The sequence below is a fragment of the Rhinolophus sinicus genome, linkage group LG01 (assembly GCF_036562045.2).
Source record: "Rhinolophus sinicus isolate RSC01 linkage group LG01, ASM3656204v1, whole genome shotgun sequence".
Classification (NCBI taxonomy): Eukaryota; Metazoa; Chordata; class Mammalia; order Chiroptera; family Rhinolophidae; genus Rhinolophus; species Rhinolophus sinicus.
Genome location: NC_133751.1, coordinates 4,700,110 through 4,713,964, shown reverse-complemented (window position 1 = coordinate 4,713,964; position 13,855 = coordinate 4,700,110). Strand labels below are relative to the sequence as shown.

General features: G+C 46.8%; 1 protein-coding gene across 2 annotated transcripts in view; it reads right to left on the bottom strand.

Annotated features, from left to right (window-relative positions):
- Positions 1-9,190: 9,190 nt before the first annotated feature.
- DSCAM (DS cell adhesion molecule) overlaps positions 9,191-13,855 on the bottom strand; it is a 639,047-nt gene continuing 634,382 nt past the window's right edge. For both annotated transcript variants that reach the window (XM_019745768.2, XM_019745769.2), the window contains one exon: positions 9,191-10,163. In XM_019745768.2, coding sequence (XP_019601327.2) covers positions 9,811-10,163 — 353 coding nt within the window. In that variant the 3' untranslated portion in view covers positions 9,191-9,810. The remainder of the gene's footprint in view (positions 10,164-13,855) is intronic.

Here is a 13,855-nt window from a genome sequence, read left to right as displayed (position 1 = left end):
GTTGGGAAAGGGAAGAAGCACGGACGGGATACCTGGCCAGGTCCCAGCTTTCAGCGTATCCTGTATGGAGTTGTGGAGCATAAACTGCAGCTCAGAGTTTTGTCCACATCGCAGTGACAGAGCTGGGCTCCGGGCTCCTGCATGTCAGTCATGGGCGTAGGTCTCTCCAGGGGGTTGTCCACTCCCAGGCATTCTGGCTTCTGTGCTGATTGGAAATGCAATCCCAGTAGCTCAAGAGTAGTGCACTGAAGAAAGCTGTTGTGCTGCCAATAGGAGAAAATCACTCCTGGAAAAGCAGCTGGGATGTGGGCACCCGGGAAAAGCCGAGATTTGAGGGATCTGGGTGGAGCAGCAACCATGTCCACTAGAGTCCACACCATGCTCTGCCGAAGTTTACTCCCTTCTCACACTAAGCTCAGTCCATCCTGTCATGGCTTCTTCACGATTGTGGCTGATTTCAGTTTCTGTGGAACACTTTATAAGAGGAGAGTTGGTGGGACAAAACATAGCCCCTGCTGAGGCAGGCAGTCCCAAGGCTGTCTCCGGTATTCATCTTCTCTTTCCTCTGGACCCATTCTCGACTCCCTTCCCCATCGGTGAGCATTTCTGCTGGTCTATGTGGCTTGTCTGAGAAGAGGCACCCCCGGTGACTGTGCCTATCTAGGTCTATGGTTGCTGTTACTGCCCACGCACAGTTAAAAATGGGCCTGGGAACACCCAGTGAATCACCCAAGTGCCAAATATGTTTCTTCCTGCACTCCTAAAGTGGAAACCCTATTTCCTCATGATGCTCCAGATCGATTTACTCCTACCAGGATGGCAATACCTCGTTTCACCTGCTGATCTGCTTTTAGAAAGAACCCAAAATGACTAGGAAGCAACTGCAGATTTAAGTTTAGTTTGACTTTGACTGTGTTTCCTGGTGAAAATGACTCCCCGCTGGTAACTGGGGCCTCTAGACGCACAGAACCTCATGCTGTGGGGCTGAAATCACAAATTTCCTGGCGAGTTATTGGTGGCAGTAGTGAGTAAAGTCACTTCAATTTTCAAAGTTTTGTTTCTGGATCCCTGATTCTATCGTTGTGAACTTATCCCCATGTTGTGGCTGTTGGTTTGAGATCTATGCCGCATCTTGAAACACAATATTCCAACCGCATAGGGCATCATCTCCAATCTAGCATCTTCTCTACATCTTCAAAATGCCACTATCATGCTCTCTGGTAGCTTCTGGATGTAGTAGGACCAGCAGATTGCACCAGCATCTACCCAATGTCACACTTCTTTTTTTGCCAGAGAAAGAGTGTTTGTATGTGTGAAAAAGGGAGAGAGAGGGAGAGAGAGAGAGAGAGAGAGAGAGAGAGAGACAGAGAGAGAGAGAGAAAGAGACAGAGACAGAGAGAGAGAGAGACAGACAGGTGGGGGATAAAGGCGTGTTGAGAGAGATAAAAGAGTAGTCTAGTGTAGGCAAACTGGACTAGATACGAGCCAGATCATGAACGGTCTTATATGCATGCTGAAGAGTTTGGACTTGTTATGTAAGGCAATGGAAAATCACTAAAAGATGTTAAGTAATACATGACAATGAGACTTGCATGCTAGGAAAACTCGTACGGCCCTGGTATAGAGAATGAGATTGGAAAGTGTGCAGCATTGGAGATACCAAGACCTCTTTCAGGGAGTTGTTGCAACGTAATCCGTGTGAATGAAGGACCTGAGCCAGAGCCGCTGCAACGAGATTAGGAAGCAGAGGGGAAATGTGAGAACAAAGGACATGGCAAGTGAGTGTGGGGGTGAGGAGAGCCTGGCTGGGATGGCAAAACCATCCACTGAGCTCGGGATTCAGGAGGAAGGAGCCAGGAGCCGTGGGATCCTATATACAGTCATAGGCGCTGTGTAGGCTGAGTTGCAGGTTTGCCTGGGCCACACACGGGCAGATGCCCAGGAGCCTGCTGGCTGCGGACGGGGGCCTGGGGCAGAAGTTCAGGCTGGACGTACAAATCAGGAATCAGCAGACTATACATGGTAACTACCCCTCTGACTGCCGATGAGATGCTGAAATTGTCCAGGGTGAAAAAGAAATGCGCCAGAATGAGGGTGGAACTCTGGGAACATCCACATTTGGAAGGAGCTTTGGAGAATGAGGACCTTACCAATGCAATGGAAAGAATTAGTCCAAAGAGTTAAAGAACCAGAAACCAGGGAGAAGACAACTTCTCCAGTGCCGCAAAGAGGTTGCTCCAAATGAGGGCTGCCAAGGGGCCCTGGGACCTGGCCACAGGGAACTCAACTGTGGCCCCAAGGAGAGCAGCTTCAGATGAGACAGTAGACGAGGGGCAGACAGGTGGTAAGGGGCTGGGTCACAGAGTCCTCTTTTTCAAGATGCTGCATTGAAAAGCAAAGGGGAGACATAGGCCTGTCTACGGGGAATGGAGGGTGGAAGGAAAGATTTCTTTTATTCTTAATGGAAAAGACTTGAATATCTTTACCTATGGACATGGGAGGAAATATGAGTGAGGCGTGGAGCTCTTGTAAAAGTGGGAGAGGTTGCGATCCAGAGTACAGAGAGACAGATGAGTTGTAAGTAGGCAGGGACCACGTTTCCTACTGCCCTGGGAGGGCAGGAGTAAGGAAGGGTGTAGCTCAGGAGAGTTTGGGGGTGCATGCAGAAAAAGGAAGACATATCTTTTGATAACCTCTGTTTTCTTGGTTGTCTGTCTGATGAAAGTGCAGAGAAGAGATGGAGTGGGGTTTGGAGAGGGTCCTGAAGGGTCAGCCTGACCCTTGTAGAACTGGGTCAGCCTCAGAGGCGCTGGCCTTACAGGAGCCCCAGTTACAGAACATTGGTTTATGTTTTCAAGAGTGAGAATTATGACGTACCTACTGACTCATGAACTATGGTAGGAGCAGTGGGCGGGCGACCACCAGCCTTTTTTTACCAATGATGGCAACAACAACAAAAATCGCTTTTCTGCTGAGTACCACACAAGGGTTACCAGCACAAACTTAGAAATCTGCTAAACATGATATTGGGATAGAGCTTACCTAAAGTGAAGTTTTTATTTAGAAGGGCCTGAGGGAAGGTCAATCCTTTCACTGTCAGTGTGTGAGATTTTATGCATTATGCAGGGAATTCGCCATAACCTGAAACCTTCAAATAATCAGGTTGTTTCTGTACTCCCTGCCTCGACTGCAGGATAAAGAACAAACACACAATAATTAGCTGAATTTAGAAATTTATTAAAAAAGTACCTTAGACCCTGGGTTCACGGACATTTCGAGCATCCTTTTTACATTCCCTCAAACACCTGCACACCTATTACATTTACTTCACGAGCGTCACTTAGAAACACTTACCAGTTTGGGCGGATGCCTGTTCTGGGTCTGTAGGGGTACAAAACACTGCAGCCCTCAGAGCTCACACTTCTGAGGAGCTCACATATTTCCCAGTGCGATGGACACTGAGAAGGAACATATCCGTGTTGAGTAGAAAGGCCTTAGAAACTTTTTGGTCCAAGCAGGTCTGTTTGCCAATGTCCAAAGCAGATGACCAGGCATGAGATACCCTGGTGAATTCCTAGAACAGCTGGTGCTAGAGCTGAGCATCTCCAATGCAGTGGTCTTGCTATTACACCGTGTGCTTTGCCAACCCCAAATCCTCCTATGACCTGACATCATGAAACAAACATATTTTCGTATATGGCAAGGTGGGCATATGGGGCAGGAAAGATAAACACATCTCAAGAACAGCCTTTGACAAGAAGGCACACTGGAGGGTTTCGGTCAGTCCCAGAGCCGTTAGAATGTCCCCTTCCTGCTCTGATCATCCCTGGCGGCATCTTCATAATTCTTGGTATTGGTGCAAAAGACTCTTACTCCTCTTAATGGAAACATTAGCATTTGATGTTGAGTGTTAACTCTCGTTACCGAGTGGGCTGAATGTCATCCACTAAGATCCACTCAGCTAAAGGTGGTGAAAGAATTTTAAGAGAAGATAATTGGAAGCCCAGTGGAACACCAATGTTCTCTTATGTTGTGGTCAAACAGTCAGAGGAATAGATAGAGTGTTGTGCGAATACTACATTGAAATAAAATAAATTCTAATGTTGGCATGTGCAGAGCGCATCTCTTGGGTGTGTTGTCAGGTCACCTTCCTGGGCAATGGCAGAGCGATCTCTCGCCTTGGATGGAAAACAGATGCTGGAGGGTTGTTGGCGTGGTATGTGGGATGTGCTTGATTTGTATGTTACCAAGGGGGTGGGCACCATGGTTGCATGAAGGGTTGTGTTCTCGCTCAGGGCAAGGGCTCTCGTTTTCCACATATCTGGGGGTTGAATGCTGGATCAGCACCCCAGGACCATCACCATCACCATCGCTCCAATGCAGAAGCTGTACTTTTCTAAGACACTTAGAAGGTCAGATCTACAAACAGGAAGCATCTTTTAATAGACTGCTCAAATATTTCCCCACTATTCAGTGAGTCACTTGGGTGACCTCAGAGGATGAGAGACTGAGGCAAACACTGAATTAACTGTTCGAGGACTTACCCACATGTAGTGTGGCTGGAAATGCTGCTTTCCCTCAGATTGTGATGAAAGGATGGACGTGGTAACCAGCTCGGTGCTGGTCTGGCCTCAGGCCGTGCTGTCCCTGCAGACACCTCCAAGCACCTTCTTCCCACACACACAGGAATGTATGTCCCAGTTGTTCTTTTCTCCGTGGAAGGGTTATCTCTTTGAGGCAGAACGCAACTCTCTCTAGGCGGGCACAATGCCAAAGATTATAAACACTGACTTTTCTTCTTGTAGTTGGTTTGAAGTTTCTGGAACACAAACAACTTTCTGGCTTTGCCAAGCTTTTCTTGGGAGATGAAACAGGCACCCCTTGCCATGTGCTCAAAGCTATTTTTCTAAGTTTTTTCTTTCTGAAAGTGAAAGACTGAAAAGAGGAAACAAACAAAAACAATATTCCCATCAATCTGCAAAAAATATGTGAGTGGCTCACACCCAGAAGTGTAAGCTGCAATTAGTCCTGATACAGAGAGTAGAACAGAGTTGGTGTTGCCCGTGTGTAGCTCGTTACCATCAAGGACCATAGAGGGTCTCAGATCCTTACTGTACAGGAAAGTCAATAAGTTGGCTTGCCACAGTGCCATGCATGCTGGCAGAGGACGTGAGAGTCCCGGGTCAGAGACGAAGCATGTTGTGACAGCTCAGCCATTGGCGTGAGTGCCATGTTCCCATTGGTTCCTCTATGCCTCTAAGGCCCCCGGGGGATGCAGAGCAGCCTAGATGGCACTGCACACAGTGGGTTTGTGTCGCAGCTGAGGAACTCTGCGCTTAGAAAACCCAAAAACCGTTTTTTCCCAATTAAAACAATATTTATAGGATGCTTACTATGGGCCCAGGTACTGTTCTAGGAACTGGGGACACAGGTGAACAAAACAAAGTAGTCTGTCTTCACGGAGCTGACATTCTACTGACAGAATACAGATAATGAAAAATGACCATTATAAGTAAGTTACTTATATAGTAAATTTGAGATGAAGAGGACATGGACAGAGAGCTTGGGAAGAGGCAAGGGAGCGGGAATGCCGGGGGCCAGGCAGGATGTGGCATTAAATGCGTGTGCAGGGAGGGCTTCACTGAGATGAGACTGGAGTGAAGATCCGAGGAGCTGGAGGAGCCTGCCCGACACCGCCCCACTCGACAGGGAAGAGTGACAGTAGCAACACCTGTGTCTAATGCATAGTTTAGGAAACCCCAAACTTTGAAAGGGGCAACTACTGGCAATCCTGCCAACCTTTGCCTCCCAGTGAGACCTTGTTTTTATTATTCTGGTCAGGGATCAAATGTGCCTTTTGCCGAGCAGTGAGACAGATCTCTTTGTTCCAAGGCTATTTGTTGTGCAAACATCCTTGAAAAGATCATGGAGAACAGAATCAGCCAACACCCCTGCTCAGAAGACATACAGAAATGCAAGAGACTCATGGAGGACTGTCTATCAATGGTTCTTTACCACTCCCACGCTTGATGACACTTGAGTGGCCCAAGTAATGCCGAGTGCTTTGGTCCTAACTCACTGGGGTGAGGGGTGAGGGGCTCGGCCAGGAACTTGTCCTTAGCTACCATCTAACACTGTCCCAGCCCATGCTCAGACTCAGAGCTACTGAGTCTGAGGCTACTCAAGGGCTCTACCATCACGGATTCTTCTCCAATAAACAGGCACACCAGAGCAAGCCAACAGTTTCACACAGGCCTGAAGACTTTCTTAAATGAGGTCCTTGTTGGACATCCCAGCATCTTGGTTTCTAACCACAGAAAACTTCCCTTCACTCCAGGCTCTTCCCTCTGGCTCTGTGTTTGACAGGTCCTTTGAGGTCAATGGGTGGAGAGAAAACATGGGGCTCAGGACCCCTGAATATTAGACTGTTGACGGTCTTCCCAAGTGACCTTCAGAGCTACATGCTTTACATAGTTCAAATATGAATATTCTACTAGCTCCCTTTCAACTTCTCAGCCTTCCAGTCTCTGGAGGCTGGCCACGCTGTTTACCATGGCTGGAAATAGATTTACAGAGTTCACGCCTTCTCAGGAAGGCCTCAGTTATTCCCTTAGAAATCTCACGAAGCTTTTGGCATATGCAGAAGTCAAGGTTTGAGGTCAGAGGGACCTTAACTGAGTGGTGATCTACTGCTTATTTTAAGGGCAGGTTAAGCAAACGTAGTTTTTCTGCATCTTAAGAGAGTATGAAGATTGGTAGCAAGGCGTAAAGATGGTGGGACTGGAGCTTGTGCAGTCCAGCCTGTAACGCTTTATATCTACTCTTCCGTCTTTCTCCACCCCCACTTCTCCACCCTCTTCCAGGGCAGTCCTGGCAGACGTGGATACAGGGAAGTGGGCAGGTAGACATGGGCACTGAATGGAACCATTAGGGTTCCCACAGCTCTGTGAGCTGGCAGCTGACTATGCGTTAGGAGAAGACCTTGCTCACTTCAGGAAGGTGGGCATTTTTCAGATCGCCAGCCAGGCAGATGCCTTGGAGGAAACTCTGTCTATTGACCCAACAGCTATTGTCCATTGACCTATTGTCATTGGCAGAGGATGAAGAATTTTTCTGATTCACCACTCTAAGATAGGCCATCTGGCTGCAGACCTTAGGCTAATAAGATGACCGCTCAAAGATATTATAAATGAGATTAGAGACAGGCAGAGGTCCAGAGGAAAATTAATTATTATCATGCTCAATATGGTCTTTTAACTATACAGTGCCCCTTTAATCTACAGATACAGACTTCTTTGTAGACATAAATCCTAGGCCCCTACCTGAGAGGTAGGGAGGTGGACTGTTTGACACAGGGCTTACATGTTGAATCCATTTTAATGAGCAATTTCAAAGCAGGATTCTTGAAAGCAATCCAGAGGCAGACATGATGTAGAATTTTTTATTTTTGCACAGCTTGAGAGAAAAAAAAAAAGGTAAACTTCTAAATTCGGGGAATATAGAAGTTTTAGATTGAAGAAAAATAGAGCTTTAATTTTCCCCCCCAGAAAGTAGCGTTTCATTTCTTTTGCATCAAGAAAGCAGTCTTTGAGGTGCAAACAATCAGCTCTCAACATGTATTAAATTCTGAAACCGTAGCCAGAAAAAAAAAAAGCACATCTCACATCCATGGAGTCACCTAATGATAGCACCAGGGGTGCTCTTGACATGGTCCTGGGACTAATGCAGCCACTCAGTGTCACTACATTTAATGGAGGCATATGGGCCTGTGGGACAATAAATGGAAACCAGAAAGAATGGAAAAGAGGGAAGGAAGGAGGGAAGGAGGGTGCTACCGTGTTTCCCCGAAAATAAGACCTAGCTGGACAATCAGCTCTAATGCGTCTTTTGGAACAAAATTAATATAAGACTGGGTCTTATTTTACTATAATATAAGACCCGGTCTTATATAGTATAATATTTATAATATAATATAATATAATATAATATAATACCAGGTCTTATATAACATATAATATATACCAAGTCTTATATTAATTTTTGCTTCAAAAGATGCATTAGAGCTGATTGTCCAGCTACGTCTTACTTTTGGGGAAACAGGGTAGAAAGGGAGGGAATGAAGGAGGGAAGGAGGGAGAAAGCAAAGAAACGTCTGGACATGTGCCCAGATGGTAATAACTGGCACCACTCTATGCTGGTAGCGTAACGAGGAGCCTATAGAGAATATTAAGGGAGATGAAGGAACTTGTGCAGTCTGTTACCTGGGCAACTGTGCAGATCATGCTTCTGTTCAGTGCCAAACCTCTGACATGGAGACCTAGTTGTCTTTCCCTTTGAGGGAAGAGAGTTTGGAATGGGGTGTGGGTGCTGCAGGAGGATTATATACCCTTTCTAAAGCACACTGTGTAAGGGTCATAAATGAAGAATGCAGTTCAGGCTGTTTAAGAGTAACTTCTCTCTGAGGATGAGCCCCAAGGTAAATAATTTAAACTGAGAGGAAGGAAAATAAAAAGTTGATTTCAGAGGAACGTTATGTACCATTGACTGGTTTCCTCTGGGTAGACAGGAGTGGATTGGAGGAGATAAACTAAGAGGTCTACTGCACATTTAGATACCAGTCACAGCACAACAGGACTGGTCCCGGAGGGCAGGATGTGTGGAGGCCTCCTGGTCCTCCCTTCCTTTCTCCAGTTGGGGCTGCACGTGGGACTCGAGACAGGGGTTGGAAAACATTTTCTGCAGCGGGCTAAATGGTAAACATTTTCGGCTCTGCAGGCCACACCACCGCTGCTGTAACTACTCAATGTTGCCACTGGGGCATGAAACAGCCACAGACAAAATGGGAATGAGGCACGTGGCTTTGTTCCAAACAAACTTGATTTATAAACAGCAGTGAGCTGGATTTGGCCTGCAGGCCATAGTGTGCCGACCTGTGGTGCAGCTAGAGGGCCAGGTGCTGTTCTGGAGGTGAGGAGCAGAGCACCGGGAGGCTTCGAATACCTGGCCAGCCCCTCATGACTGAGGCCAGCGGCACCTTCTGGGCTCTTCCCAGCCATTCCCAGGGAGTTCAGAGTGTGGGTATCTTCTCTGGTTATCGCGTTGGGTTCTGGGCTCAGCCCTGGTGTTTGCAAACGCCAGCATCAGTAGGAAGGAGAACCCAGCAATCAGTAGGAGACGAGAGACGTAGACATTGAAATAAAGGCAGACAACCTTTTCTTCTTTATTTCGCTTAGACAAAATGCAAAGAGTGTCTCATTAAATTAAAAAATAAACAAAAAAGAAAACCAAATTGATTCCCCCCGCCCCTTCACTGATGGCACTTGTCCTAATTAACAACAGAAGAAGGTCAGACTGAGGACCGAGTTTCTAATGGGAAAGAAAAGTGTGCAAACATGACTAGTTTCCCCATGGCCCCGAATCAGCGTTCCTTTTAAATTCACAAAGAGGGTCATTTTTCCTCCTGTGTTCTTACTTGAGTCTTGTGTGCTAGAACTTCCAGTCAGAAGGTGTAATTGGTCCCCCATGCATTGTGTAGAAAATCAGTAAAAATGCAATAGCCTGTGAAGATCATAAAACTGGACTTCTTTCCCAAAAAATCAGATGCCCAGGCAGATGGAGCTGACACTCAGACAGAAAAAACAGCAGGAGAGTCTTTGCACTGTCTGTGCTTTCAGTATTTTCTCTCTCTCTCTTTAAATATATTTTGGCAATTTTCTTTAATTATAAATATTGGAATTCCGTAAAAAAAAGGTAGCTTTGATTGAATTTTTTTAAATTGTATTTACAACCGCTGTCCAGTCATGCTGTTTGTTATACCAGGGTGTACGATTTTGCGTACGGATTGTTTCCCTTCAGATGGCCCCGGGAGTCCAGCAGCGACTCTTGGGAGCTGCTCATTTTAGCTGCCTGTCCCAGCTCTGCCCCTTCTCGCTGAGGTAATGTGGCCACGGCCCCCTGCTGCCACTGCTGTCCCTCTCTGTTGGATGCTGTGGAGGAGGACGCCTCCATGGGGATGGGCTCGAGGACCGTGGGGCGCTTCAGGGTCCGGCTTTTCTGAGGCTCCAAGCACGCTTGCCCTAAACTCAGGTCCCTGCTGGTGCCTGGGCCACTTCGGTTTAACAAGAAGTCCATTCTAAGGTATGGAGGCAGATGTATGAGGTCACCTGCAAAGAAACACAGAGCAGTGAGTTGGTTTCTGCATGTGGCGAACGGGTGCTGAGTGCCCCTATGGGCAGGACAGGCTATTCAGGGCTCAGAGCAGGGACTGTCACTGAACCTGGATGCGATTTTCCAAAACCCTCCCTGCAAAGGCCGGTGGATTCGCCCTCACACTTCTCCCATGGGGCCCAGGAAGAGGGGGCTTCTATACGGCTCAGAAACTTAGGTTCCTCATGTCATGCTTTAACCAGAGAACTAGAGGTAAAAGATTCTGCCAAACCCCACAACGGAAAGAAAACCCTCCATCAGAGGTGATAGCACACAATAGGTGTAAAACACGCTAGAAGGAACCCTAGGTGGGTGGAAGTGCTCGGGACAGCCCTGGGCTTGAGGAAGGAGGCAGGGGCCACAAGGAAAGACCAATGAGCACTGGATCTAGTCTCGGCAATCCCCCAAAACTGTGTGACCCTGAAGTCACTGGGCTTCTCTGATGCTTTTGCTGGAAATCCCAGAGCATGTGGAGCCTTACCAGGCTCTGCCGACCTGCCAGACTCTGGAGTCTTCTGTCTCAGTGATGCTGTGTGTAGAGGAAAGAGAAGCTTACACCAGAGTATTCGTGTTCCTACCTCCTTCTTGAGACCCCTCACTCTGGCTGCTATGGGGCCACGGGAAGGCACCCTTGGGTCTCCTTCAAGAGAACCCACCGTGGGGAGACATCAGCTGGGGTCTCCAGCTGCACTCCTTGGACGCCCAGGGTACCTGTCCTCCCAGCTGGGCATTCCCCATCGTCCTGCCTGCAGCCTCCATCGGTGCATTGAGGTCGGATGTTCTTCCCGCCCTAACCTTCCTCTCCCTCCTCTCACAGGTGTCGGATCTGCATCTTGGTCTGTGGATTCTCCCTACCTGCTCCCTGCTTCTTTACTCTCCACGACAAATCTCCCCAATAAATCTCTTGCATATCTAATCCATCTTGGTGTCTGCTGTTTGGAAAATCTGAAGTGGCACAGCTGCCATCAGCATCAGCTGCTGAAATCGTTCTTTTGAAGGTCAACTATGACCTCTCATCTCCACATTCTGTGTTTTCTTGGTACATCCAACTTGTACCAGCTATAACACGATGCCATTGATCATTTTGTTTCTGGAACGCTCAGTTTCCATGGCACTTTGCTCTCCCAATCTCTTCCTACAGCTCTGGCAGCCACTTGTCACTGTCCTTTACTGGATCCTTGCCCTCCACCCATCCTCTAATACAGGGTTTTCCCAGTGGCCTGTGCGCAGCCCTTTCTCTTTGAGGGCTCAGCTGCATGCATCATTTCTTTATGAAGAGCTCTCACGTCCGTCCTTTCCATCTGGCCCTCTCCTGGGCCCTTGAATTGAATTTCAGATACTTTGCTAGAGATTTTCACATGAATGTCCACACTGAATTTTACATGCTAGAGTCTACACACCCAGTTCATGATGGCCAGCCCCGCTCCCAACCTGGGCCCCCAGTGCAATTTTCTCCTGTGGGCCCACTCTTGTTTAATATTGCCCCCACCTGCAGTATTAGTGCGTGGAATCAGAGCCCCCATTCACACCTTCCTCTCCAGGTTAATTATACTTGAAAAATAGCTCTTCAGTCTTTCTCATTCCCATCATCATGACCTTGGTTCGAGTCTTTCATACATGTCATGGGCCACCCGCAATGCACGAACACAATAAGGGACCAGGCATTAGACACACATTGCAACCAACATTCCCCAGGCAGGCTTGTGCTGGACTAAACCTAGCTCTGACCTCTGGCAGTTTGGGACCAGGCGACGCTCATTCTGGAGCTTGGTGCTGCCCACCTTTCTCACTCTAATACCCACGCAGACAAGGGGTGTCTGTGCAGCATGCTGGGATGAATGCAGGGGGCTCTTCCTGGTCGTCTTGGGGGCTGAGGAGCTCATCATCTTGGCTCGTCTCTAACTCCTTTACGGCATAACAGGTGGGCATCTCTGGTTAGAGAACGGGCTGGGGGCGTGCAGTCCTGAGACCAAGGGACCAGCAGGAGGACGTGTAGGCGAGGGAGCATGACTGGGCTGAGCTCACAGGGCAGCCATGGGAAGCGAGAGGCAGTGGAACTGAGATAGGAAGGGCGCCCAAGGACGATGGCTTCAGAATTGGTGACAGGTGGGGCTGGTGAAAGGGAAGAAGGGGTCAGAGATGCCTCCCTCCCAGGTTTCAAATACAGGACACTCGGTGGGTAGTGGAACCATTCATGTGAAAAGATGTCTAGAAGAAAGATCGTATTTTGGTGGGAAAAGATAATGGGTTTGGTTTCAGACATGCTGAGCTTGATGTGGTTGGAGGGTACCTAAGAGGACGTACCTAGTGGGCACTGTTATCTGAACAGGGCTCAGGCGTAACTCATCGCTTAACTCGCACAGCATTCCCTGCTTTCCTTTTTGTCAGTCATGCCTTCCTCAGCCTGCCCCTTTGGGCTCTTAGCACAGGGTGGGGAGGATTGAGGCAACACCCGTCCCAAGCAAGGCTGTCATGAGCTAGGTGACATAAAGTAATAAAGTAATGGAAGCTGTGTGCATTTAGACAGTGGCTTAAACCCCAGAACCTTCAAAACTTAAGTTTTCTCACTAAAGGGAATAACCCGTGAACGGGGAGAAAAGGACCACTCAGTGGTATAAGAGAACTAGAAACACAACAAAGACAGCCGCTGAAAAACACATTTTATACAACTTAAACGAGCGTACGAATTTTCAAAATGCTATTCTTTTTCTAAGGATTTTTCCCCCTAGGCTAAGAGGAACCATGACCTTATGTTTGGGCAATTTACCAAGTTGATTTCCATGTCCTTGCATTACACTGTTATGTCACTTGGTATTTATGATGCAAAAATCCACTTAGCATTTTCCCCTTGGTTTTTGAGGACGTTTTTTATCCCACCAAGTCATGGTGAGTAATTCCATAATTCCATTAGGAGCTGGAGCACGTAGTCCACTAAAATGGCCCAGTGACACTTTGGATTTGGCTCTTTGAAATCAAAGCTACTTTAATTCAAAGTTGGCTTCATACAGCGAACTGGATCTAAGGAAAGCCCAATAATAATAAAAACCTTGACAATAAATTGGCCATAACATTCTTAGGAAAGAAGTTACCTAATTTGGCATTTTTGTGAGAAGGCTTTGAGTAGCTTGACGTATCTGGGTTTGGGCTTAGCAAAAATGGTGGCATGAAGCCTGGCAGTATAGAGTCTAACGTTGAGGTCCAGGAATATCTTGTGATACGTATTAGCCTTGTTCCTAAAAAATGGAAGTATTTGATTTTTAAAAACGAATCCTCATGTCCTGAATGCCTTTTATGATGACATTGAAAATTATTTATCTTCATTTATGGTAGCGAATGTATTCTTCATTTTCTCTATTGAAGGTATATTATTTGCAAACAAATATCATGAAAGCATTAACAGCTGTCATTAAAAATTAAACTGGAAACTTATTTTGTAGTGTGAAGAACATTTTATATATGAATCAACACACTCTAATTTACCAAATTTTGAAATTTGTGGATTTTCACATATCCAATTTTTAAAGTGATTATGTTTTATTACTAAGAGCATAATAAGCAGATTATATTAATTTGCTCTTTCATTTATTTACGTGACTACTTTTTATCACTTTTTTTTTTCCAAATACTTGACAAACTGTGGAATTCACTT